This window comes from Rhamphochromis sp. 'chilingali' (assembly GCF_963969265.1).
Source record: "Rhamphochromis sp. 'chilingali' genome assembly, chromosome: 17".
In the NCBI taxonomy this organism is placed as follows: domain Eukaryota; kingdom Metazoa; phylum Chordata; class Actinopteri; order Cichliformes; family Cichlidae; genus Rhamphochromis; species Rhamphochromis sp. 'chilingali'.
Window position 1 is genome coordinate 20,363,534 of NC_137944.1, and position 26,501 is coordinate 20,390,034.

Below are 26,501 nucleotides of genomic sequence, written 5' to 3' on the forward strand. Positions count from 1 at the left end.
GTTTCAAATAATCTTGGCATATAGTTCCCAAGCTCAGGCTTCAGACTGCTCCAAATGCAAAAGAAAGGAGGTCGTCCTGCTATGATCATCTCAGCACACAGCTCTGTCTTCCTTCAGTGTTCCATTTGTGGTCAGCCAAACTCGTTTTACATTGTGGGCTACATACAGCCCACTTTATTCTTAAGTGAGCCAGTGAAACCTCCCTGTTCTGTCACTGTTTAGAAGTTTAACTGCACATTTAATCCCAGACACATCTTATATAAGAAAAAGAACTGCTTTTACAACAGTGTGTTGTAACCATCTGTTGCTGGTAGTAAATGAAAGAAATCTAGAAGCACAACTCTTTGCCCAGATTGGGCAATTTTTGTTAGTTAGCAGAAAATGACCTTTTTTATGTTTTTAAGAAATCTTTAGTAGATGGTGGGGGGGAAAAAAAACTGGAACTTTTCTGTCATTTAACGGTTTATTTGGTCATGTATGAAAGGCAACGTGAGAAGTCCTTATCAGTAGGAAATGATGTAAAACTCCTGAAAATGCAAGTAATCGTTCAAAAGTTATGCCCTCCTTCACATTTTCCAAAGCTTTGGGGTCTTTGTTGGGCCAATTCTGGCCCCTGGGCCTCAAGTTTGACACCACTGCTCTAAAAGAAGACAAAGGAGCTAAAACCGCCTGGGCTGCGCCGAAGAGCAGTGCGCTATGAATCACACAAAATTACTCTAACAGAGTCTAAGAATGTAAAATGTGGAGTTGAAAATGAGTGTAATAAGTTCCCCATAAATTAACAGAAATATTAACTGACCCCTGTTGGTCGACACAACATTGGACTGAATCTATCCAAGCTGTCTCTGGAGTATAACAGGAACTGCACATGAAGGCTTTTAATGTGCTGAAAAGCTTTGAGAGCTGACAGGCTTCAGCGCCGTCTTGCAGGTAGTGGTGCACAGCTACTAATTTTCCACACTACAGTAATGACTCTAATAATCGTGATGAAGGTCTTTAATGATTTGTGTACACTGGATTACAAGCGGGGCTCAAACGAGGACATGCATGTTGAATTATATTGAAACTGTACCTGCACTTACACCATGGCAGACACAATCTGCGTCTATCCAAGCAAAGCACATTCCTGTTTTTAAAGGGCTGTTTTTTGGGGAGGGTGGTGGGGGGGGGCTGCAGTTGTTTTTGTAGACTATGCCAGTGGCCTGCACACAGACTAAACTTTCAACAGTGACAAGAGACCCCTTTTTGGCAAAGGGCTGAAAGTTTAAATAAATAGATCCAAGGTTGTGTCTGAGCGTGCTGGGCGTTTACAGCTCCGGCAACCCAGCTGCTCTCCCCACCTGTGAAAACTGCGATCAGATACCAATATCGGCCAAACTAAAGAAAGATGTGGCACCACAGCACAAATAGAAAAAGCGGTGGACTGTATCAGCAGCTGTGCCAGTTTCAGCTGAGCTGTGCAGACATCCAGACCGAGGCTGTTACACAACAGCTTGGACTGCACAGTTGCTTGGAGATCAAAGAAAAAAGGAAAATATATATTTCTGAATGTCTCCACTTTGCAGATTTCCCGCAGATGACCTTTTATTTACTTTTTTCTCCTAACACAACTACAGAGCTGTCATGCAGTAAAGTTACATAGTAACAGGAAGAACCAATGCCGCCTGCTGAAATTGCTTGAGTGGAAGGGTTATTAATTGTTTTAGCATAAGAGTCACTTTAATCAGGTGCTTCTGTTCATTGCAAACTGTTGACATCCAAATTGTGAGGATTGGGGAGGAACATATGGGAGGTTGAAAAATCGACTTTCTTTCATCCCAGAATAAGACTTTTGAAATGAATCACAGATGAATCAAAGGAGGAGTCTTTGTCACAACAATGTGTTTTGTGGTATCTGGTGCACACACCATGCAGTGTTTGCTACTAATTTCACTTCTATTTGAGGCAGATAGGGTTGCACACGTAAAAGAGGCACACATGTTCTGCAGATATTTTAATTGTGAAGTACTTAATGAATAACTGGGCGAGCTATTCGGCTGCTTTTTCAGTCTGCAGAACAAACAGACTACATTCGAGTCCACCTGTCACGACAGTTTGGGTGAGCGTCCACCAGGATGAGATCGTCTTTGGAGGAGTGGCTAAATGATATTGAGGACCATCACAACGGCAACCAGGCCAGCCAAGCCAAGCAGTGGAAAACATGTGATGGAAAGGTCCAGGGTGAGTTAGTTAGAAGGAAATGATCTTTCCAAACAAGACTGAAGGGATTCCCCCCTAGTAAATCAGGGATGATTTTGTTATTGCCTCCACATATACTTGCAGCCAAAGTAAGCCTGAGTGTGGGAATCATGGGGATGTTGGTGATATGGGTGAGGCCCACAGGTTTGACCTTAACCAAACCAGCCCTGACCTTTCCCACTCTGGAGTCACTGTGACAAAGAGCAGGAGCTCTGCTCAAACTAAAACCACACTCAGCAACCCGCATACACGTCCCCTCCTCACTTACCCTGCCTCAGTTTTTCATGTGATAGAAAATTATTAAATTTCCGTTGTGAAATTACAGAAACACTTATCAAAGAGAAGATATTAGGCAGAATTTACCGTAAGAAGGAAAAAATGTTGTTGTGCTAAAAGGTGGTTTATGCCTTCGTGTTGATGACATAAATGCTTAAATATTACCATGGAGACGAATTTCTTATCGTGATTTTTGTCTCAAGTCTCATTTATTATTACCGAACATTACATCAGTTTCAATTTTATTTCTGTAGCACATTTAAAAAGACCAAGGTACATCAAAGTGCTTCACACAAGTACAGCAGTACAGGATTACGACAATAGAAGAACAAAGTAAATACAGTAATCACCTTGATAGCCTTTTCTTCTTTCGTAAACCACCTGGCTAGTCTTGTGTGGGATCCCCTCATTGAGCCAAAACTGCTCTACCTCATTGAGGCATAGACGCAGGTCATTGCGGGTCCTGCTGTGGTGTCTGGCACTGGGATTATCCTGGTCCTGTGTGGTGCCAGGGACATGATGGAACTGTGGAGTGCGCTTATTTCGCTGCAATTGGTGGAGTTTGGCCATTGAGTCATCACTTTGGTCTCGTTCTTGTATTTGTTGAGACATTTTTGCAGTTTGCATGAGGCATTGTCCTTCTGGGAAGGCTAGTCTTTCTGTAGCATGGCGTGCTTGGTCTGTAGCACCAGTTTGGTACATTTTCCCAGCAGAACATTGCATTTAAAAAAAAAAAAAAAAAAAGGTCTATATGTTGGGCCTCATCTGCGTATATTTTCTGAAATGAGGTTCTCAATTGCATCCCAAAAGTAACTTGTTCCAAACCAGTTACTGTAAAGATTCCTCAATGCGGGTCTTTATAGTAGCTTTTCTACATTTTTAGAGCCACTGCCTGTGCAGTGATCCTTACAGGCTCTGTGCTGCTGTTTTGGTCAACTGCAGAGATCCTGTCAGCACATCTGGCCACTCTCACACCATGGCCAAAGGGCTTCTGAGAACACGTGCATGCACGTGTGTACTTTTGTCCACATGTCCCCGTTCACAGCCTTTGATCCATGTGGGCAAGAGAGGGAGAGAGTCCCCTCAGTAATTGGCGTTGGCTGTGTTTTCCAGGACGCCTCTTTAAGCTGATTTAGCCCTAAAGACACCAGATTAGAGTGGATGTTTTGATTAGTGTAGATAATTCAGCATTTATTCCTGCCAGTGCAGCTTTTCTTTCTTTTCTTTTTTTCAGTTTCATCTTCTGTGCTCAGTTGCATTTCAGATGCCGCTCGGTGGATTAATAACTCTCATTCCAGTGAACTCCCTCGATGGCCCGAAACCATCTTTTTCCTCATTCCAGCACATCTATTTTGGTCATGCAAAGGCACTGCCTCATTGCTCGGCCTTTAGTGTGCTTTTGTGACTCCATTTGTGGTGTCATTAAAAATGACTTTCAGTATCGTCTATTGTGCTGGAACCTTAAGTACCTCGTCCCTTTGTGTTTGGCACCACAGAGCAGCCCCTGGCTCTGCGATGAAGGTTCAGTGAAAGGGGCTGCTGTGAAATAACAACCCGACACACTGCATATGGCTCTAAAGAGGAAAGAGTGGTTGTCATTTAATCTGTTTTTTCTTTCTTCCCTTGTCTTGTTCTTTGTTACAATTCTCCTCTCTTTTGCTTGCTCTTGTCCTCAGAACAGATGTAAAAGTGCAGTTTCTGCACGTATGGCAGCAAAACTATAGTATCTGATCATCTTGGTATGTGTTCAAGTATTTTACTTAAGGTAGCTCCAGCCAGTCCTCATTCTTTTCATGTTGGCGCTTAAACATGACTCAGTCGTCAAGGGCAAAGAGGGGAGAAAACCACAGCAGACAGTGGGGAGTCGCCCTGACAGTAAGACACAAACATGCAGGAAAGGGGGAAGGAAGGAGAGACAGCCGGGCAGGTCGAGTCCACCTCTATCCTGTGGTCTGGCACTTGTCCTCTTCTTCCAATCTGAACCAACAGAAATTAGCAATTTTTAGGAAAATGTGAAAAAGATTAAAAGCTTTTTAGCTTTAATTTTAACAACGGTACTGGACAAAAAGACTTTTTATTAGTGCTTTTTGAAAGCTTTAAACAGATACTTTGATGTCACATCTGTGTGACATTCAGAGGGCAGCAGTATGGGAAAAGGTTTCATGGATCAGTCACTGTCAGAAATATGAAGCCTTGCCTCTACTGGGGGGGGGTGTCTGTGCCATAAAACCGTGTGTAGTTCTTGTGTATGTGTGGGCGTCACAAGAAAACCTGTGTGTGGCCTTTTTCTGTGTCTTCAGACAATGCTAGCTATAGTTAAAGTGTGATTAAGATCCCCGCTTCCTGCCAGGATCAGGACAGAGCGGCAATAGCCATTACTGATGGGTGGACAACAGAGCCACGGCAAACCAGCTTGCATGACGCTGTAAATCGTCTCAGCTGGCAGGAAAAAAGAGATGGATGTGCATGTGAGAATGCACTAAAGCGACAGCACAACAATGTTAACCATGCAGCCAGTCAGGAAGTGCATCATTTTATGATGACTGCACCAGAGGCCGGGCTTGCGCTTGACCCGTAACAAAAGCACTTCTTATTGTCGAATGCATACTTTCCTACGTGATCGACAGTCACCACGCAGCGCTTCGCTGTGTTCTCAAGACCTGGGAGGGAAAGTCCTGGTTTTTTTAATGAAACGTTCAAGGGTTGTTGCATTTGTCAAAGCTGTATTCGTGTTTGTGTTTGCTAAGTCTCTGTTTTCATTTTGGTTTACGACCTCACTTTGAACTGCACCTCCGCTCTCCCGCGATGAAGTTTCCAGACATTGTGGGAGAGCGTCTGTGTCAGGGCACCCATCCCGAACATCTGCTTGCCACTTACGACAGGCATTTTAATTGATTTTTTTATTTTGCCTTTGAAAAGTCTGGAGTCAGCATTGCTCTTTTTGTCAACTTGTCTGAAAAGGAAAATCGATCAGATGTTTTACTCTCTCTGACAGGCACATTTCCTCGAGGACACAGCTGATTTGCAGTTCTTCATATGGGTGAAAATGAACTCCATACACAGCTGGTCTCAATTTAAAAATCCCATCACACCTCAACAGAGTGTCTGTTATGTCTACTCAGTTTTTTTTGTTTTTTAAGAAAAACTCAGGGCCTCTGAAATTGAATTCATCCTGCATGCACTTAAAGCTCTAGAGAGCCGGGCTCTGGAAATGTGATGAATGTCATGAACATAGCCGGTCCTTCGGAGACAAACAAACAACTTCCCAAGTCACTACCAGCAGCATGAACCTTCAAAGAGCATAAACGAGCTTGTCCTTTCCCCTGGTTTATGGCCGGGAAGTGGAATGAGATCCTGTCACATGTGTGACTTTGAATATCCCAACTGTATGTGGGTTTCTGTTCTCCGTTTGTGTTTGTTTGGGAGCTGTTTTAAGAATCATTTCAACAGCTTTGTTTTTGTGCTTTCAGCCTGACTCTTATACAAATTCTTTCAGGCAATTGTGACTCATGCCAACCGAACAGATAGTATCTTGGTCTTTTTTGGGGGGGGGAGGGGAGCATATGGAAAAATACACTATGATACTACACTCGAATGAGTAAAAGTACTACATTTTATTTTATTTTCTGCTCCCCGCTGCTGCCAGTTGCCCTGTGCATTTGTTTTCATTCAACACCTTACAGAAGTGACTATGCATGGTTTGGCTCTGATACCTAAATTTAGCACAGATTGATTTTTGTGGGACTCTGTATTCAGAAATGCCAACGTAATTCAGTCGGTACCCTAAACGTGCTGCTTTCAGTACCCAACCTAATGATGTGTTTGGCGTTGACGAAGCGGACAGAGGTGAGTGATGGCAAATTTCACATTTAATACCAACAAATTAGGAGCAAAGGAAGTGTGTGTTTGGGAAACATTCATGACCGGTTTACAGTTGTCAACATGTCTGTCACAGTTGGCAAAGTAGCTTTAACTTGTGTTTCCCTACACATGCACGTACTCGTTTGTTTCCTTTTTTCCCCTCCATTCCTGACGGCTACACCTGGTTGAAGGGAGGTTCAGGTGTGCCATACAGACAGATAGTATATGTGGGTTTGAGTTTGATCTCTGAGCAGGATGGCAAACATCTGTAGTCTCCAAAATGTCAAACTAGTCCCTCTATAACAGTTACATCCGTCAGCCTTATCTCCAGCAATGGATCAGACCTAAATGATGGATGATGATGATGATGATGAGTTCCTTCAGCCAGGACAGAGACAGACCGAGAGTGGTCAAGTACAAGAATGCAGTGGAAAATTCCCAGGCAAAGTTTGGACCGAACCGTGAGGGAAGAGGGTGAAGATTTGGGGTTAGAGAGAGCGGGGAATATGGCCGCTGGGTGGGTGTTAGTGGGTTTTCAAGGGAGGAGTCGCTGGTTTGGTGCAGAGACAGCTCGCTGCAGTTCCTCCTTAATTACAGCTCTACTGAAGGACAAGGCCAGGCATGCTCTGAGAGTGCTGCTGTGTATGTGTGCAGCAGTGGAAAACGCACACTCATTCACACATGTGAATGTTATGAACACAGCTGCAAGCTTGAGCAAAGGATTTGTCCTTTTTGAGGAAATCCCATCATCAAAGCGTGCAAGATGGCTCTAAGTGTATGCGGCAGTCTGCGGTGCAATTATCAGCTCAAAACCCTGGACGTGGCTTCAGTGTAGTTTATATTTGTTCTGTTTTCTGCACCTGGTGAAAAGCTTTTGGATTCATTTCAAATTTGAACATTAAAGTTAAAGCTACTGCGCATTTCAAGGCTTCGTGACATCTTGAGCTATAAGAAGTGTTTGCTAGCTAGCACAACATCAACCTAGTTTAGCCTCTGCAAAGAGTTATTTTGGGAGTCCATAATTACAAAGGGAGGGACTGACTATGCTTCTCGAGAGCTCAGCCACAGAAACACACTCCCCACGGGCAGAGTCGCTCAGCTAACTCCAAGTTAGCTGTGTCCTGGCTACAGAAACGGTTCTGTGGTGACCAGTAGTAGCATGGCTAACATGAATGTGATAAACAAGTAGACTGCACTTAACACCTCGCTATAAAATTTATAGGTATCTTGCAGATGCACTAAACATGTAGACTCGTCTTTCAGATCCAACTGTGGAGCAAAGTAACTTTATTTTCCTAATTTGATGACCCTGGTGAGGTCCCCGAGGCCAAAATCATACAGCGCTAAATCCACCAAACATATGGGAGGACTGAGGGGTCCCTGTTTATTATTTTTGTAAGTTTCTGGTGTTTGGTTATTGAACCTCACTAACAGTGGTGTCAGTAAATGTGAAGCTAACAGAGCATGCACACACTTAACATGCACACAGTCACCAGTGTGTCTTATGCACACTGTAAAGATCACGCCTGTAGTCATTTTTGTGTCACAGCACATTTCATGTGTTGTGTAGTTTTGTTTTTCCTCTCTACGCTTACAGTGGTTGGAGCTGGTTCCGCTGAGAGGGAGTGCAGTGTTTCTTTAGGGTTGTGTACTTTTCTTGTATTCCCATGTGGCCACGCCACACTGATGAATTAAGAGGCCATTTCGTTGTTTGTTTTAAGTGGAAAAGGGGGGGCTGGATTTCTGAGTTTGAACCTTTTTTGTTGTCCCTGGTGAGGGAAAACACTCTTGTTTGTTGTTTAGCCCCAACAGATTCTATAATTGATATTTTTTTTGTATAATTTATTTCTATCTTATATCATATATTACTTATATTTTACTCACATCTGGTTGTTAAAGGGGTATGTGAGCGTGTGTGCGATTTTTAGGTAGTTAAAATACAGTACATTGTCTTATATAGGTCATGAGGCTATAACAATGAGACAAGCTGTCATGCCCCTGCGACTCTGGCTGTTATTCAGCCATAACATTCAAAGTCACGATTTGATTGGCTACAATTGTGCTTGAAGCCTTTTATGATTGGCCATCACAAATCACCAGAGCCTGACAGTGGCCCCTGCAACGTGCATCAAAGTAAACCCCAATTAACCTCTAATCAAGGTGTCTTAGCTAAGGCCTGTCCATGATTTAACAGAGGGAGCTTTAGCAATATTTAAGTTATAGTGGATGCAACACTTTTTTTAGCAGCTGTGTATTTGTCACACAGGATGTGAGAGGTTCTCAAATGGCACTTGTGCATCTTTTAATATAATCTTGCAAAGGACAAACTTGAAGTCTCATAAACGTGGTTTACTTTTTGAGCCCATTTGGGGATGCAGTCAGCACCCAAACACCAATAAATTCCCACAAAGGTTTTAGGAAAAAGCCCTCCTCTTCATTTGATCTTATGAGCAGAACAAAAACACACACCGTGAGAAGACGCTGCCCACTTCTCCCAACCACCATCCCCCGTTCTCTAAACATGTGGGCCACGAGTCGGTGGTTGAATCAGGCCAACTCAGCAGTTCAGGACGGGAGAGGAAGGAAAAGAATGGAGGAGGGGAGGAATGAGCCCTGACTCTTGTCCTGGTACGAGTTGTGTCCTAGAGACTCCCTGAAACAATGGTTACTGACAGCTCATGTGGAAATACTCCCACAGACAGTTTTGACATGGTGTGTGAGAGAGAGGGAAGAGAGCAGAGGAGAGTACTGACTGTTTTAGCTGTAGCTAGCTGCGAGATGAAGTAAACTGCAAATGAAATCAGTGGAGCAAAGCAGGGGCAGGAAAAACCAAGGATATGTGTCACTGTGCACAGGAAGTTTTCTGTTATGCTGTGTGGTTGTGTAAGAGTTGATGTTTCAGGCACCATCTTTCAAGAAGATGGAAGAAGGGGGCCTGTCCAAGCTTGCAGACCATTTTCCCAATCGCACTCCATAGCAATTGTGGTGGTGGTGGGGCACTCACTTGGAGGCTGACTGACCCCTTTTTCATGACTCACTAGAGCTCAATGTGTTTGCTCACATTAAGGGAATGGTTGAGTACGTAGCAGTGCAAATCTCACGCTGAGGCTTAAGACTGAAGCCGTCCGGCTACATCGAATGTGGACAAGTAGTCAAAGTTCTGCTTCAGCTATCGCTTAATTTTAGACAAAATAAGCACAGTTGACTGGACGTGATTGCTGCATACTCGTCTGCTTGGATAAGAATGAAAAGATCTCATTTGCTGTCCAACGCAATATTTTCTTTGGCCTTCTTTCTTTCTTTCCTTTTTTAAAAAAAATTATTTTTTTTTTCTACCATGAAGTACGGGAGATGAACGTCTCCAGAGGCAACTTCAAAACAAAGGCTCCCTTTTCCTGTGAGTTGATGTAAGACCCTCTCAGCACGAAGTCTTATTTGAAGAGAGGCAGAATCGCCCTTCCTCGGTTTCTCTTTGTGTGTTTCCCCTGAGCCGTCCGTTTACAGAAACAAAACTGGTGCGCAGGCAATACGACGACTTGTCCTCAGCTGTTTACACAAGAGCTGTTCTAAATTTTTCACATGCCTGTTTGTGCACTTACTTCCTTACCTGCCCGCCTTGATTGTCACAACCTCCGGTGTGTCCTGGCCTGTCTGCAGAATGTTTGTGTATCTGCATGTGAGCTCCAGAGAGACCATAATCCTCCTAGTCTGCCTGTCGTCTGTCACCTGCAGCTGATAAAAGATTAGGTTTAAAAGGTTGGGAAGGATGAAGCAGAAGGTCATGAAAACGGCAGAAGAGGTCTTCAAGAGTTCATTCGTGGTGTTTGAGATCACACAGATTGTATCATGAAGTAGCCTCTGTAAAAGAGTTCTGTTAAACTGAAAGGGTTATAGCTTTGAATTTATGTTTATTATTTTGCTTATAGGTTGATTATTTGGATACAATTAAACAAACCATGTTGGTATCGTGCTAAGTCGCAAGCAGCGGTGCAAGTTGAGGGGAAATAAGAATACAGTTAAAGGGACAGGAAGTCTATGTGTGTTGATACTTGATGCCAAAATTCTGACAGCGCAGTAGTACTTGTTCTGTTTTGGTACATTAGCCAGTGTACTGGTACGTTGGAGATTAAGTCAGATTTTGAAACTGAAATGCTCCTTCAACTCAGATTTCCAACTCGGAGAATCTGAGCAGTCTTACCAACTCAGAATTAACATCCAAGATGGCAGCAGTGAGTGTAATGGGTAAAAAAAATAGTGAAACTTCTAATCTGTGCTGTCACTGCTGTGGCTAAAGAAGCCATGCACAAAGCGCTAAGCAGCCTCTGTTCATGGAAAAAGCACAGGGAAAAACTACAAGCAACTAGTGCGGCGTAGGGCAGTATGACCTCTAATCACAATGACGATTAATTCAACGTCCTCAATTACAAAAGGTGCCATCATACTTTTCAGACCAAGGGAGTAAATACCTCCAGTTTTTGCAAACCACATAAAAGACCATCATCCAGATCATTCATTCTATCACCATCCAAACTGTTTTCATCCTCATGTTATTCCAAAATAATATGATTTCGTTTGAAATTGCTGGAAAAGCCACATTTTTTTTTCTTTTTTTTCCATAGGCTAAAATGTTTGCAGCTGGTAAACAAGAATAAATGCTTGAGCTAATATAATGCAACTAGCATTATAGCTTGTGGGGTGATTGGTAGGCTACTTGAAGCCATACTAATGTTAACATTTGAATAAACATTCTGCCATCATCAATATCTGCTTATGTCAGTACTACTGCTACCAAGTGCTACATTTCTGCTATCATGGATTTACTTATTTGGATTCCAATTCCATCTTTAGATCAGGCCTACCATTTTGGACCAGGGATGATCTCTGATCAGTAGTACTGATACATGGTTGAAGGGCACAGTGTAATGTTCCCGTGTTTGTTCAGTATAGAGAATGATGCATCCAACTGAACAGCAGCCACTGTTTTCCGTTTACGCGTTTTTAGTTTTTATTATTCTTATAATAAAATCTAAAACCTTTTTTTTTTTTTTTTTTTTTTTTTCCCCTCTGGCAATTCATTCGACTTGTTTGCTCCTATTAAACTTCATGATCAATGCTTTCAGCATAAAGCATAAAACCATCTCAACAAGCTGCTGCAAATGGACCGTGTTCCCTTTTTCTCACTCCTGAAATGAGCGCACGTGAATAATATGCGCACAGGACTCGTAAACATTGTTCTCTCCATTAAACAATGTGAAGCTAATCCAGAGTCCCAATCTTTTCAGCCTGGGGCTCATTAAATATTATTTGATGGTTGAAGAGGCCGATAAGCTTGTGTTCGAGGGTGGGAGTGGAATCAAAAGGTTAGACTGCAGCTATTTTCTTCGCCCTATGTCTTCCGAGTATTCCTTAAGAATGTCTTTTTGTATTGTCTTGAAGAGACGCACAAAGATGGCTCTATTAAGAAACAATATCTTCTGTTTCCTCATATTTGAAAGCTTTTGGAGGCATTCCTCTTAAGTCTTTCCCGTCCTTCCAAACACACCCACTTAATCACTCGCATGTCTCATACTAACAGAAGTCCAGACAGATGGCATGTACTCAAGTCCAGGTCTGCTGCTGTGACCCGGACGCTGCCAGAATCGATTTCCCCGCATCCGTTCTTTGCCAGAATGCCTGTAAAATATATTACTTGTTGTATGGTTATGAGACGTGCGAGCGATCATGCGCCGGCGCTGAGTGTCGTCTCGTTGTCTTTTTAAATAAAAGCAGTCTGTACCTGGATTTTGTCTCAGTGCATCTCTGTGATGTAAAGAGTGTAAGATGTACATGAACTTTGGTGATGTATAAGGGTGTTTATATCTTCATGTGGTCAGTAAGCAGTGAAAGTAGAGCGTTTACCTTCGGCCATATGGCAGCGGAGGCTTTTGGGAGCTTAAATCAACAGCATGTGTTTTTTGGGGTTGGAAGCATGCATATGGTCAGCAGAGAGGCAGCAGGATTAAAAGCAGAAGCAGTAGTTGGTTATGTTCAAGAGAAAGATGAAGGGAAGGAAACTTGATGAATCCCACCCCCACCCCACCACCCACCCCCGAAGGCATTTTGTAAGTGGGAACACTTGATGGAGTGTACATTGTTCCTTTTTGAAAAGTTGAAGGAATGCAGGACCTGTCTACTTCGCCACACTCCTCCCTCTTTGATGTTTCACTCTCCCCTCCTCTGTGCCTTGTCAGCCACCACCCCCCCTCCTACACATAAACACAGATTAATCTCTTAAAGTACGCGTGCACACACTCCCTTTTCCATTAAATGCACTCCTATTTTCCCTTAACTTGCATCTTCCCTTCTGACTTGGCCCGACACCCACATACGTAAAGTTTCTGGTGGTTTGTGAGGTCAGAGGGGGCGTGATGGGGGTGGGCGATACCTGCAGCGAATCTCAAACCTGTGACTCTCTCCACACCCCACCACGCAGACGAGCCAAGCCAGAGTGGAGCAGACAAAGCAGCTCCATTTAACTTGTCCCAGATGTGCAGCCCGGCCTCTGTGTGCTGCAGAAACTGTTAGCTGAATGAGTGAAGCCGGTGTGAACGCGGTGCGTGCAGAGTGTGCACCCAAAATCTGTATTTGGCACAAGCTAAGACTGCTGTTTCCCTGAAGCTAACGGTTTATATTTCTAAACTGACTGTCCCTTGTTTTTATGTTATCCCATAATTTTTATTTTTATTTTTTTTATTATCTACCTGAAGCATGCAGAGAATATGAATGCAGACTAAACAAAGGATTGTAGGTCTTTGAAGTGTTAAGCAATCTCCATGACAGTCGTGGCTCTAAGCTGTGGTTTGCTACCATCTTTGTGGAATTAGCAGGTTGAAGGAGTTCACATTGAAGTGTATTTATGTTTGGATATATCCGTATCCTCTCTGTCACTTGTGGATGAACTTGTTTGAGTGAAAGTAGGACTGCAAAAATTAAGAAATGCTTCACTGTCGAATTGCCTGTATGTGCATAAAAAGCACAGTGAGATTTTACAATGTTAAACAGTTTAACTAATAATTAAGTGACTAGTTGCAACTGCAGTTAGCTTTGATGTATTAAATTCCACCGATCCTGTAATCCATTTTCTTCTGCTGATCCATTTTGGGGTCACAGTTGGGGATGGATATCGTTTAGGTTTTATGCAATACAAGTGCCAAACCGGTACGTTTGAAATGGTGCCGGTGCTTAAAGAATGGAGAACACTTTGTCCAAAAACCTCTTACGTTTTTATTTTTAGAAGTCTGTTATCATTTTGCAGAAAAAAAAAAAAAAAAAAAGTTAGCCTTTTCTGTTGATACAACATACCTCCTTTGGTTGGAACCAGTGCTTAAACAATGGAAAACACAAACTTTGTCCTACAACCTCTCATGTTTAGCTGCTGTTGTGTTTTTTTTTTTTTGTTTTTTTGTTTTTTTGTTTTTTTGCAGCTATAGGGCATATATGGTATCACTCTATCAAACAAGAAGACAGCCGCATGTAACTACGATGGTGTTTGCTAGTTCACCTCCTTATGTGCATTAATTTAATAATGTGGTTAGCCTACTCAACGTAAATTACACACGAACAACATTAAGCTACTCACTCAGAGAAGAATGGCTGCTGCTGCCATCATCATCATCATCATCCGTCATCATTTCTGCTACACTGGCAGGGCTAGGGGCCAGGACTCTACTCTTCGGGTTCTTTGGGGGGGGATGTTGCTAACTCCGGGTCCGATAACACACCCGCAGTAGATGTGCTCGGTGTGAGGTCTTGCAGCAAGCTATCAAATACGGTGCATTTCTCGGCTTTTGAAAAAAACGCTATGCGTCGCCAGGTGTTTCATCAGATTCGAGGTGTTACCTCCTTTGCACAGTATCACCTTAAAGCACTTGTTGCAGGCTGCTGAGTTTGCATCTTTTTCTGTGAAGTACAGCCAGACTTTTGACCGCTTCGCCGTGTGCGTTTTTAATCTGTAGCTCTGCTCTAAAAGAACGTACGTACCTGGGCCCGCCTACTATCCTTGGAAAGGTAAAATGATTGGCTACAATCCAAACTGTATGACAGCTCAAGGAAAAAAAAAAAAAAAAAGCACCGAAATAAAGCACTGAAATGTGCGCTGCTTTTCGGTCTGGTTACTACTGTTTATGTCAGAACCAGTACCCATCCCTAGTCACAGTGGGGCTGGAGCTTTTCCCAGATGTCATAGGGCAAGAGACACCTTGGACACGTCACTTCTCTGTCACAGGGACAACATAAAGACACCCATTCATGCTCTAGCTTCTTTCCCCCGCCTTTTATCAGTTGCAACAATGCCATTTGTTTTCTATCTCCACACTCTTATTTTGAAAGTTTCCCTAGCTGACAACCAGCTACCTTTTTTGGCCTTCCTGTCTCATGTTTCTTTACCACTTGCCGTGACCGACTTTGATGCCACTGTCTTGGATTGCATTTGGTGACTGTAGTCTTCATTCTGCTGTGGACATCTGAAGGTGTCATTAAACCAGAATCTGCAGCAGGTGAAGAACTGGTTCATGTGGGAGAATGTAGTACCACTGTTGCTAACTGCCATCCGAGACGGTGGAGCTGGTCGAACCTCAAGGCTCAGTGATAACTCTGATTTAGCTGCTTATTGCTCTAATATACAAATGTTACAGTGTGAGTCCACTTATAGATCCCCTCCCCTTTACTGCCGTAAATATAATCACATTCTGTTGGAAACACTGAATGTCATGGAAATACGGTAAACCTTAATATGGTCTGTGCATTCACAAAATCACTGAAACTTCCAGTTAGCTCCTACCCTAACCCTCAGTGCAGCTGTCTGTTATAACCACGCACATTTATCGAGCTTCTCCAAATTTCCACTCGGGCTCTGCCTCATCCACCCCTGCAAGAATGTGAAATATGTTTGCATGTTTAAAAATGTCTTTATTCAGTCTGGATTCCTTTTCCATGTTAGTGTTAGTTGGAAAAATCTTGGCAGTAGTCTGCTCCTAAACACAAAGAGGGACTTCTCAGCCATCTCCAAAAGGGAGGCCCGGACACGTCCAAGAAGACGGATTGTTTTGGTTCCTCCATTTGATACTGAGACAAAGATGAAAACCTAACCTCTCATTTAAAAGATACTGCACGCTGCATTCTGAGTTTTTCTTGCCTTTTTTTTTTTTTTCCTTTTTTTGACATGGGAAAGAGACGTAGAAATTTGCTGCTCAGCTCATTCTGCTGTATTTGGAAGTGTTGTGTGAAACCACAACGGATAGTCATGAAAACCAGCTATTTGCAATCCCACGCACAAGGAGAAAGCAACACAGAATGCTCTGCATTTCATTAAATCTCGTCTTTTCTAATGCAAACGGGACAAAAAAAATGTAAATGCGGGTAAAGTGGGGAAATGTTTTCAGTAGGACGCATAGGCTTCACTGTCCTGCATTGTACTGAGCTGTCTGGTTTTGTCCTGCGAGGCTCTGCTCTGTCATGTGAGGTTTCATCCTTTCCTGCATCATGCCATGTTCCTGGTGGTTGTGAAAGTGAGGAGCTCCCAGCTGTATGTCTGTGTGTGTCTGTCTGTGGGGCTCAGGAATGGAGCCCACTGCCACAGCATCCAGTGACCTAATGCAAAAGGCAGCAGGGTCAAGCCCTATTCACTGTTCTCTCTATATGCCTCGTCTCTCCCTCTCCAGTGATTAGTCTCTGCTGTCACTAAGCACTTTGTCACGCTTGGACGAAGACCCTGGTGGGGCCTGGAAGGGTTGTTGGGGCACAGGAATGTCACATGCATAGCTGTACTGTAGCCGGATAGACCAGCAGACTGATGCTTATAGGCTGCTGCTGCAGTGAGCTGATAAAATGCCATGTCCTGTGAAAATTCTCCATATCCAACACTTTTTTTCTTTTCTTTTTTTCTTTTTTTTCTTTTTTTTTTAAATGAGCTGGGAAGTCGGAACTTTTCAGCATTATGAGATAATGCTGAAATTATGAGATAAAGTTTTACGTTTTGGACGCAAGGACGTTTTGGCGTCCTTGCAGAAGCTCTGATGAAAAGATTGCAATCATGTGTAGTAAATAAGAGGCAGCCAAATGCTGCCGACCAGAAATGGTGTGATCTTTTCCCGTAACTCCTCACAAGAAAGCATAGCTGTGAAAATATGAAAGTGGTCCGTTTATACCTGCAATAACTGCAGAAACACAAAGTTCAACTATTAATTACCCTTTTAGGTTGACATTTTTAAAATTTTTATTTATTTACCAATAGCAGTAGCCTGGGAGGTGTTGGATATGATGGCGAAGAGAAAACGAGTGCTTTACTTAAGTACCAAAACTGCAAACTAGTGCTTTTTGTTTAGATTGGCCTCGTGGTTGTTTTTGAAGTTCCTCAGCTTGGCTGTTTGTGTCTTGGTTGTATCTGGGCTCACACCACTGTGGAGACCACTGCTAAAGCTGTTAACCAGCTGTGTGTGCAGATGCCTCGACCCACTCCCACATTATGACAACTCTTTTTGCAGTGATAAAACCATAAAGCTTAATATCACTGATTGCATTTAATTCTTCCAAAAAACAGCTTTTAAATGGTGAGGAAATGAAGCTCAATCAAGACTAGCATGCACGTGAGATTAGCCAGTCAAATGCCTGGTATCATCTGGCATTGACATTAGCTTATCTTCTGGGGTTGCCCTTTGGCATACCTGAACTAACACTGTTTGATTAGTGTCTTACACCGTATTTGCAGCAGTGTTTAACTCCTATGTACACTCACATGATGGTACAAGACGCACTAATAACTGACCTTATCAGTTCAGGCTCTGGTTCCAGCAGGTACTTTGTTTTTCTCTGTGGTTGCACTCTTTTCCTGCACAGGTGCAAGCAAAGCTTTTAACATACTACTCACACATCTTGAAGGTGACCCCTAACACTTTGTATGTGACAGTGTGCTGGACTGATGATGTTAGACAGAGTAGCTTATACAAGCAAACACACCCAGGTCCAATTCCCTGCGATTTTATTTCCCTCCGTTAAATCATGCGTGTTAGCCATGTTGTATCAAACATGAAATTACCAAAGCTGACAGAGAGGGCTTAAAGCACAGCCTCAAAATGGAAGTGCACTCTTGCTGTGTTTCATTTCCATCTACTTTGCCCCTCTGAAGTTGTTTTGAGTCAGTGGGAATGTCAGAAGACCTGCCAGGAACAAGTGTGCAGTGAGGTCCTAATGGCTGGGTCGTAAAACTTTTTAGATTCCTGCTTTTTATGGGAAAGGCTGGAAAAGCAGTAGGACTTGAAAACGCCTTCTTTTCACAGTTTTGGTTAACTAGAGGTGGGCTTGAGTGGATCAGAGGCTATTTTTCCAGTTTTTCCCCCTTTGGCTTTGTAAGGTGTGAACAGTATGGGGCATTTAATAGCAGCTGAGAACCAGGCAGAAACTCATTTGCTAACCAGCCTTTCAAGGATTCATTAAAAACTGTGGGTAAAACAAACAGAAAAATATATATGTCAGCAAAGGCGCTCATTAGCCAAAAAAAATGATAGTCAGGTTTAAAATAGGCACTTGCTGTGTCTTGTCTTGACGTAATGCAGGAGTTCAACCTGATCGGAGATATCGCCGACTAACCACCACATTCTTGGAGTGGCAGGCACACACATCAACAGAGAGCAGAATGTAGACTCCTTTTCACCTCTGACCTCAAAGCAGTCGGAGCCACATAAGGTGGTGTTCTGGCATCGTGGTGCATTTGGAGCCAGTATTGCTAAATAAAACTCCCTTTCACATGTTGATTTAAGCATTGCAACACTGAATTCCTCTCAAAGGAATCAGAGCTCCCGTATTACCTTTGCTGATACTTCACACCTCAACTGTTAAACGTTATTTTTGTTTTTGTTTTCATTTGTTTTTTTTCCATCTGTCAGCATTCAACCTCACTCCTCTGGTTTGGCTTGGCTTGAGTTCTCTAGTATTTCTGGGCAAAGTAACAGTACAAACAGCTGTTACTAGCGAGTGTGCATGCATATAAGTGTTCCTAAATTTGACTCATTTTCTATTCCATACTGTGATCAACATTTAGTCTTCTCACGGGCTTTTAATTATTAGGGCGAACCTGCAAACACTCAGCATTGACCCGGCATTCTTTGATCAGCGGGTTCACATCAGCTTACCCATCATGCTTCATCGTGCTGCAGGGATTAGGTTTGTCAGGAGTTGTTATGTTAACCATCGTGTTATCAGCTGGAACATGCTCACTTTGGGTTTGTCTGCGTCTCCCACACTTGGCAGGGCTATGACACTGATGGTTCATCCTTACTCGGTTCTTTTCCAAGTAGTTGACCTTTTTAATAAGATTTAGTTTAGAAACATCTTCTTTTTCATGCAAACGTTCAAGTAAGAGAGAGTTTTCCTGCTTTATTAAACCCTAAAGAAACACATGTGAGTTTACCAAGAAGGCATACAATGTCTGTGCTTATGTAGAGGGGTTTTCAACAGGCAGCAGACACTAGGTGTTGAGCTTTTGCAGTGGAAAGGTGCTTTTTAATTTGATTAATATATTACCCCAGTCCAGCAGACAGACATGAACTAAGTTTTGTGGCCACTGTTGTTTTCTTCTTCTACTCAACATCTCAATTTGATTGGCTACATATCACCTAACTAGCTAGATATGATCCATCATCAGTTTATCTACTGATTATTTTCTTGAGAAACAGGTTTTTATAAGGACTTTTTTTTTGTTTTCCTAAATATAATATGACTTCAGGCTTTCCCGTGAAGTGTGTTGCAACTCACAGCGTTGCCTCTGGCTGTTTGTCGTTGTTATTTAATACCTTTTGTCGTGGCTCTCTTGGCTCTCATTCTTTCATCAAACTATGTGGTATTACTTAGTGTTTGGTACTTGCCTGCTGAGGTGTATGGAGTTTGAGGCTTTCCTTTTTAGAGAGGTAAACAGCCGTCTGCATACATTTTGATTGTGTCACAAGTCGTTTTTGTTGTTGTCATCGTTGTTGTCTTGGTTTTGTTTTTATAAATAAGATGGAGGGAAATCATAGTATTGGAAATAAAGAAGATAATTTGGGGCAGATTTTATACAGTGACCCCTTTTTTTTTTTTTTTCTTTTTTTTTTTCCCTTAAATGCAAACACAACCCCAAACAGCTTAACTAGTCTTTCCTCTTCAGCTCTTCCCCTTTGGGTATATCAGCACACCACTGTAGTCTGTTGTAAATATGCAAGTCCCTTAAAGCAAATTACAGAAATATATGCTTCTTTGGGGTTTTGCAGAACAGCTGTGAGCCATTGCATACAAACTACAGACTTTTCAGTTGGGGGGGGGGAAATCATCTGTTGCCCCATATACCGCGATGATGTGGCGTGGCATTGCTTCAGACTGAGGTGAGGGTGTGGAAGGAGGGTGTTGCTCCGAAAACCTGTAATGACATTCTAGCTGCAATCCCACCCAACATGGTTCCCATCAGACAGACTTTCACTTGTGGTAGAAATTCCCGCGCTACAGCGAATGCCTCGTCTGGTTTCAATCAAATCAGCTTCTGCTGCAACATGCACAATACATTTTAGAATACCAAGCACCAAGTTTGATTATATTCAGACTGTCTCTGCTAAAAAATGCATTTTTACAAAGCAATTTATTCTTCCTTATCGGGCACTTCTGGCACAGCAGCTTGGCTTGAGTCTTTGAGGACTTGACAACATTATTTCATGCTGAGCCAGGAGATGTCAGTCTTATAGTTTGCACATTTATCATTTCTATTTTTGCCTTGTTTTCATTGTGTTTCCCCGTGATTTCTACGGTCGACAGCACTGCCGATTTCATGGGAGCTGCTTCTGTTCACCTGACAGCATTAAGACCCTGAGCACACGTTGCGTTTCACAACAATTATATTCTTTTCTCTACTTTTCATGTCCATCATACAGACATTATCAGAAAGAGATATGACACTCAAAGTATTCTGAATAGAAATTGTAGAGCTATGTTAACCTGCTGATGTTTAACTTTTAAAGTTAATTCTCCCAAAAAAATTAATTCTCTAAAAACAAAAAATTGCAGTTGTCCCACCCTCTGACCCCACAGAGCCAATCAAAACTGATGCATGCACACAGTCGAGGTTCGCGACTTACCTGCCAGCTCTGTGGTGGCAGCTATTTTGTTGTTAAGGTTGGGCTGTAGGTAAGTGTATTCAAAACATGACTTAACCCGCCTGGAAAACTTCCCAGATTCGTTGCCAAGATGCATGCCAAGAGGATGGATTTTGGAAAAAATTGAATATATTGCTTAGTCATCAGTCTGCACACAGAAGTTGTAGAGGGAGAACATACAATGATGATGAGTCGGCACTCCATATGGAGGTGTATGGCAAAGGTCCTGAGGCTGGAGCTGGCTCAGAATTGAAATTTATTTCAGTGTTTGAATAAAGGCCCAACAAATACTGTGTGCTGAACCATCAGTGCACAGTCAAACACACAATTTCATTTTTTTTTTTTTCTTCTTAAAGTGTCCCTAACAGTCGGGCAAACATGAGTCATAGTAATGGAAGTACTGGAGCTGATTCTCCTGTCTGGGGACCTTCGCTTCCTGTCACATCACGGTTTACTGTGTCCAGATTTCCTGCCTGCCTGAGAAGAGAAGATTAGAGAGCTATTTTTTTTTTCCTCTCCTCCTCTTATTTGCATCTTTGTCAGAAATACAACTCAGTGAACATATGTGTAATCATATGTGAGTCAATGTGAAACTGTAAATACACATTCATCCCTTTTTTAAAAAAAAAAAAAAAAAAAGGTTTGTTGCTGTTGTTTGTTTAATGCTCAGCAGTGATTACTTTTTTTTTTTCTTTTTTTTAAAATGTCAGTCATTCACTGACAGGGTGATCCAAGCCACTGATTTCCAACCAGGGAAAAAGTACCAGAGGAGGTGTTTTTTCTGTAGCACAATTTTAATTGAAAAGATGAGTGAACCTGAACAAATTTGGCCTGAGAAGTTAATTAAAAGTAATTAATAAATGCAGACAGAACAAAAGGTAAGGGGTGACTGGGTAAAATTGCTATTTAAAATGATGTTCAGAGCAGTTATTAAATTACAAATGAAAATTGATCAAAGTTCAATAATGACTGAAATGGCTAAAAGTAATTCCTAGAGACTTTGTGTAGTTAAAACTGTAACTGCTCAAAGCTTTAACATATCTGATAAACTCTCTGACAGTTTGACATGATGACAAATGATTAACATTATAAACAATTAGGAGTTAAATAACAGTTGATTGGAATTGCTTCAGAGTTGGGGGGATGATGTTGTTCCTGTGGGGTTTGTCAGATTATAAAAAGGCTAGGGAGCACTAATAAAGTCCACCATGAAGGCCTCCATTGTTTCATCGATGGCTCTGAATCTGTGGTTGGAAACATCGAGCATTAACTGAGATTTGCAAACAAATCTTCCCTCAGCTCATTCTTTCCACATCGTGTTGTCTCATTGTCCTTTGAGGTCACTTGTGAACTGAGGTCGTGGAAGATGGTTCACTTTCTAATTAGCTATAAAGAGCGCAATGAGGGGTTTTGTTTTTGTTTTTTTAACATTTGATACTGAGTTGTATGGGTTATGGTACATGTACCTCATGTGACTTTGTATCTGCGTGCAGAAATGCAACCCTGTTATCCATGTAGCTGCAGCCTGGTAGCAGAGGGGTGGGTCACAGCTTTCTGCACTGGAATGCTCAGCAAACTCAGCAGTTTACACACACACACACACACACACACACACACACACACACACACACACACACACACACACACACACAGCTTCTCAGCATCTGAATCTAGTTGACCTGTTCAAGTTGCACTTTTGCATAGAAACCTTGTGAGTAAACCTCTGAGCACTCCGGTGTTGTTTATAACTTTCCTCTAATTAAAATATTGTGTCAAATCTGGAATAAAAGTTGTGTAAATGATTAGCAGGTGTTTCCCAGGACAGTTCGGGTCAGCTACATCTGTGCATCATTTGCACAAAGGTTTGTAACAGAGGTTTTGATAGTCCTTTTTATCTTGTTCCGTTCCAGATTTATATTTTTGTTCTTTGACTAGTTTTCCATGATTCATACTTGCAAATAGTTATTTTTCTATGGGGCCTTGGTTTAACACATGGAAGATAAACATTTTGAAATGGTTTTCTTGTCACTAAATCTTTTTCTTTCTCTGTCTCGTCTCTTTCTTTGCAGAAGAGATAGACTATACCAACTTTGCCTCCAACACCATAACACGTAAGAAGAAGCCTGTGGTCGCGCTGCGCAACGACGTCAACCGCAAGCGTCCTCACATCCGCATCGGCATGCCACAGGACTTCCGACCCGTTTCCTCAATCATTGATGTGGACATCTTGCCTGAATCTCACCGCCGTGTCCGCCTGTATCGCCACGGTTCAGACAAACCTTTGGGCTTTTACATTCGAGATGGAGTCAGCGTGCGCGTGACTTCTCACGGACTGGAGAAAGTACCTGGCATCTTCATATCTCGGCTGGTGCCTGGAGGTTTGGCGGAGAGCACCGGGCTGCTGGCGGTTAATGACGAGGTGCTGGAAGTGAACGGCATTGAAGTGACGGGGAAATCCTTGGATCAGGTAACAGATATGATGATCGCCAACAGCCACAACCTGATTGTTACCGTCAAACCAGTGAATCAGCGCAACAACGTTGTCCGCAGCAGCAGGATCTCCGGCAGCTCGGGCCAGTCGTCCGATAGCAACGGCTCAACCGGTCACATGTATGTAAACATAGGGGGGATGCCACCTTCTGGGGCGCATGGTTATCAGGATGACCTGGAGAGTGACGAGGATAATGACGTCGTCATAGAGAAAAACATCAAGAGGCCATCTCAGAGGTCCAATGCTTCGCTGGCATCCAGTGCGTCCCGCACACAACACCAGAATCCGACCACCACCTCAGGCTCGGCGGCCCCTCCGAGCCCTCCCACACGACCACTATCGGTGGTCTCCACTGCTTCATTCCACTCCCAGCAGAGTCTAAATGGAGGGTCCCACCACCACCAACACAGCAGTCTTAGCTACCAGTTCCACAAAGACCTTAACCTTCAGCATAACCCACACCAGCAGTCCCTTCACAGCCATCAACCCCACGCGCAGCTTCATCATACCAGCAACCCAGCCCTCCGCCACAGCAACGGCAGCCTGCACAAAATCCTCAGCTCACTGAAAACTGACCCACGAAACAGTCTCGCACTTCCCAGAGGAGGGGTGGAGGAGGACGGCACTGTCATTACCCTATAATACTTACAAACACAGACACACAAACATCCCGACTGCTCAGAGACTAAACTGGAACAGCTAAATAATGAGCATGTGCGTGTTTTGTCAGATACTAACTGTAACTTCTGTCTGGTTTTACAAAACCTTTGATGTTAGGAAGTTGCAAACAGGAAAGAGCATTGTGTACATATTTCTTGTGTTTGTTTTTTTTAAAGTCATCTTTATCATACATGAGAAAATTTGTATGTTTTGTAATAAGCATCAGAACAAATAACTGTTTTTAGGCGAGTCCACTATCGTAGTTCTGAATGTACCTACAGCCTCGTGTCTTTACTTAGTGACCACTTTTTATTAAGACCCTTTTCATTCTTCTTACTGGGACCAACTGGGGTTTGTTTATGTGGATGTTTTAAAGAGTAAATCTATATTTCTTATATTCTGATGAATGCTGTGTAGAGTGTTTTTGTTTTTTTTAAATAGGTCTTTTATGCTTTATGATCAAATCCGTGTATCTGTTTCAATAAATTATTCTGTCTCACAATTATGCAAACTATAAATGTGATGTTTGCTCCACTACTTATGCACTTAATGGCTTCTAAATTGAGACAATCATTTTTGCATTTATATAATTATCTTTTTAGCTTGTTAGAGCTTTCAAACTACAACTGGTCACTTCATTAGGCACACCTTATTGTTGTTTTAACTCCTTATTCATGGCACTGATTCACAGAGGTGCTCATTCCTCTGATATTTTGGTCAATATTGACCCGATAGCATCACATCATAGCTACAGATTTCTCGACTAATGTCATTATCCCATTCCACCACATTCTTAAGAATTGAGAGCTGATGACAATAGAGGCCATTTGAGTACAGTGAACTCACTGTCATGGTCAAGAAACCAGTTTGAGGTTTGATTTGAATTCTGACATGGTGTGTTATCCTGCAGGAAGCAGCCGTGGGTACAGTGTGGTCATAAAGGGATGGAGATGGTTGGCAACAACACTTTGGCTGTGTGTCGCTCTGCACTAAAGACCCCAGAGCATGCCAGGAAAATATACCCCACACAGCTACATCACCAGCTTGAGCATCTCTGAAAACAACATCATCTACACACCATGGTTCTAACAAGTGATTTGTTACTACAACTTAGAGCAGTGTGACCATTCTCCTCTGACCTCTGACAACAACTCATTTTCACCCAGAGAACTGCCACTCACTGGATTGTTTTATTTATTTTTGGGGGGTGTTTTCTCTGTAAACTCTAGAGATGGCTGTCTGGGGAAAATCCCAACATATCAGCAGTTTCTGAAATACTTAGACCAGCCCATCTAAGTATTTCAGCTATGCCACTTAAAAGTTACTTAAATCAACTTTCTTCTACATCCTGATGCTCTGCATGAACTTCAGCTGGTTTACTGACCACATCTACATGCAAAAATGGATATGAGTTATGTTATATACAATTTATATAGATATTTGCGCTAATGAGCAATAGTACAGGTGTACCTAATGAAGTGGCCAGTGAGTGTATTTACTTTAAAATGTATTTTTGTACTGAACAGACACAAGATGCTGTTAAGCACAGATGACTGCATGAATTGTATTAAACAAAATGGAAAAATAAGTTTTGGTTTCAAACTAAAGGCCAGAAGATTTTCATTCAACTCAAAGCTGATGGTGAAGCAAAGAGGCTGACATTCCAGTTCAGAGTAACTAGGAACTCATAACCACACAGTGTGGCGTAAGTGGTGTGAATTTCTGGAGCACCATTTCTGAAGCTTAAGTAAAAGTAATCTTGACTCGTGTAAAACCACAAAGACTTGTGGCTATTTAAAGGTGATGAGTCTGTAGTGATGTCATCTGCACCTCATTCAAGTCATTAAAAGCTACAGTGAAAGCCACAAATCCTAGGCTTTTAGAAAGCAGTAGTCAGGCTGAAGGAGAAGATAAGAAATTAAGGTCTTGTTTCACAAAATAATTCACTTTAGACATCACAAAGTCAAGATGTAGACTATCTGAAGGTTGAATTCCTTGAGTCGGGTACAGCTTTATCATCATTTTGCTTTTGGCTACAGCCTCTGCTTCCAACCTAGATATGCAACTGGAATGCATGTCAGAGGCCCTCCGGCAGCAAACATCTTTCACTTCTCTGCTAATGAATATTTTCCTCCTGTGTTTGTTCAGGGTGCCACACTGCTCATACATCTAATAGATCCTTCACACCCAACTAGTCAGCACTGTCAGTCAGCAGACTGTGGGTTTAGCCGGAGACCTGAAATCCTAACTGTCACGCAATCAGTCTTCACTATCTGTGTCCTTTTATCAGAGTCAGCCGAGGAAGGGCAGTTACAGTTAGAAACAGTTATGTTATGTTCCCCACATGTGATACAGATGTTCAGCTGATAGAATATAGGATTCAAGCGCACAACGATTAAAGCCGACAAACTCAAAATAAACAGACGTGGCCGCCTTAATGCTTTCTTGGACATGAACACGTCCAACTGAAGATCTGAGGTTCAGAGGGAATTATTGGAAACGTCTGCACAAGCCTGACGGATTTGACAGGTAATCCTTTTCATTGGATACTTTGTATGCTAAAACGTGTTAAACCCCTTTGATCATAGGCAGGTTTTTTTTTCTGCATACAAAACATGTTGACCTGCGTCAGACATCTGAACTCCCCCAAGTCCCCATGCCGTATTTCACTCTGCCACATGCTGGTCGACACTGGAATAACACGTACTGAAATGTTAAAAGTTACTGTTGTATTTTATCAGACCAGACAATCTTTTTTTTTTTTTTTTTCTATTGCAAGAGTCCTTAGTGCTTGTTGGAAAAAAAACCTACAGCACTTTCCACAA

The 26,501-nt window shown here is 42.3% G+C and overlaps 1 protein-coding gene across 1 annotated transcript in view; it reads left to right on the top strand.

Annotated features, from left to right (window-relative positions):
* The window catches only part of pard6gb (par-6 family cell polarity regulator gamma b), a 36,058-nt gene extending 11,880 nt beyond the window's left edge, over nucleotides 1–24,178 (top strand). Inside the window, exon 3 of the mRNA XM_080862732.1 lies at nucleotides 22,595–24,178. Coding sequence (XP_080718858.1) covers nucleotides 22,595–23,658 — 1,064 coding nt within the window. The 3' untranslated portion in view covers nucleotides 23,659–24,178. The remainder of the gene's footprint in view (nucleotides 1–22,594) is intronic.
* Nucleotides 24,179–26,501: the final 2,323 nt, after the last annotated feature.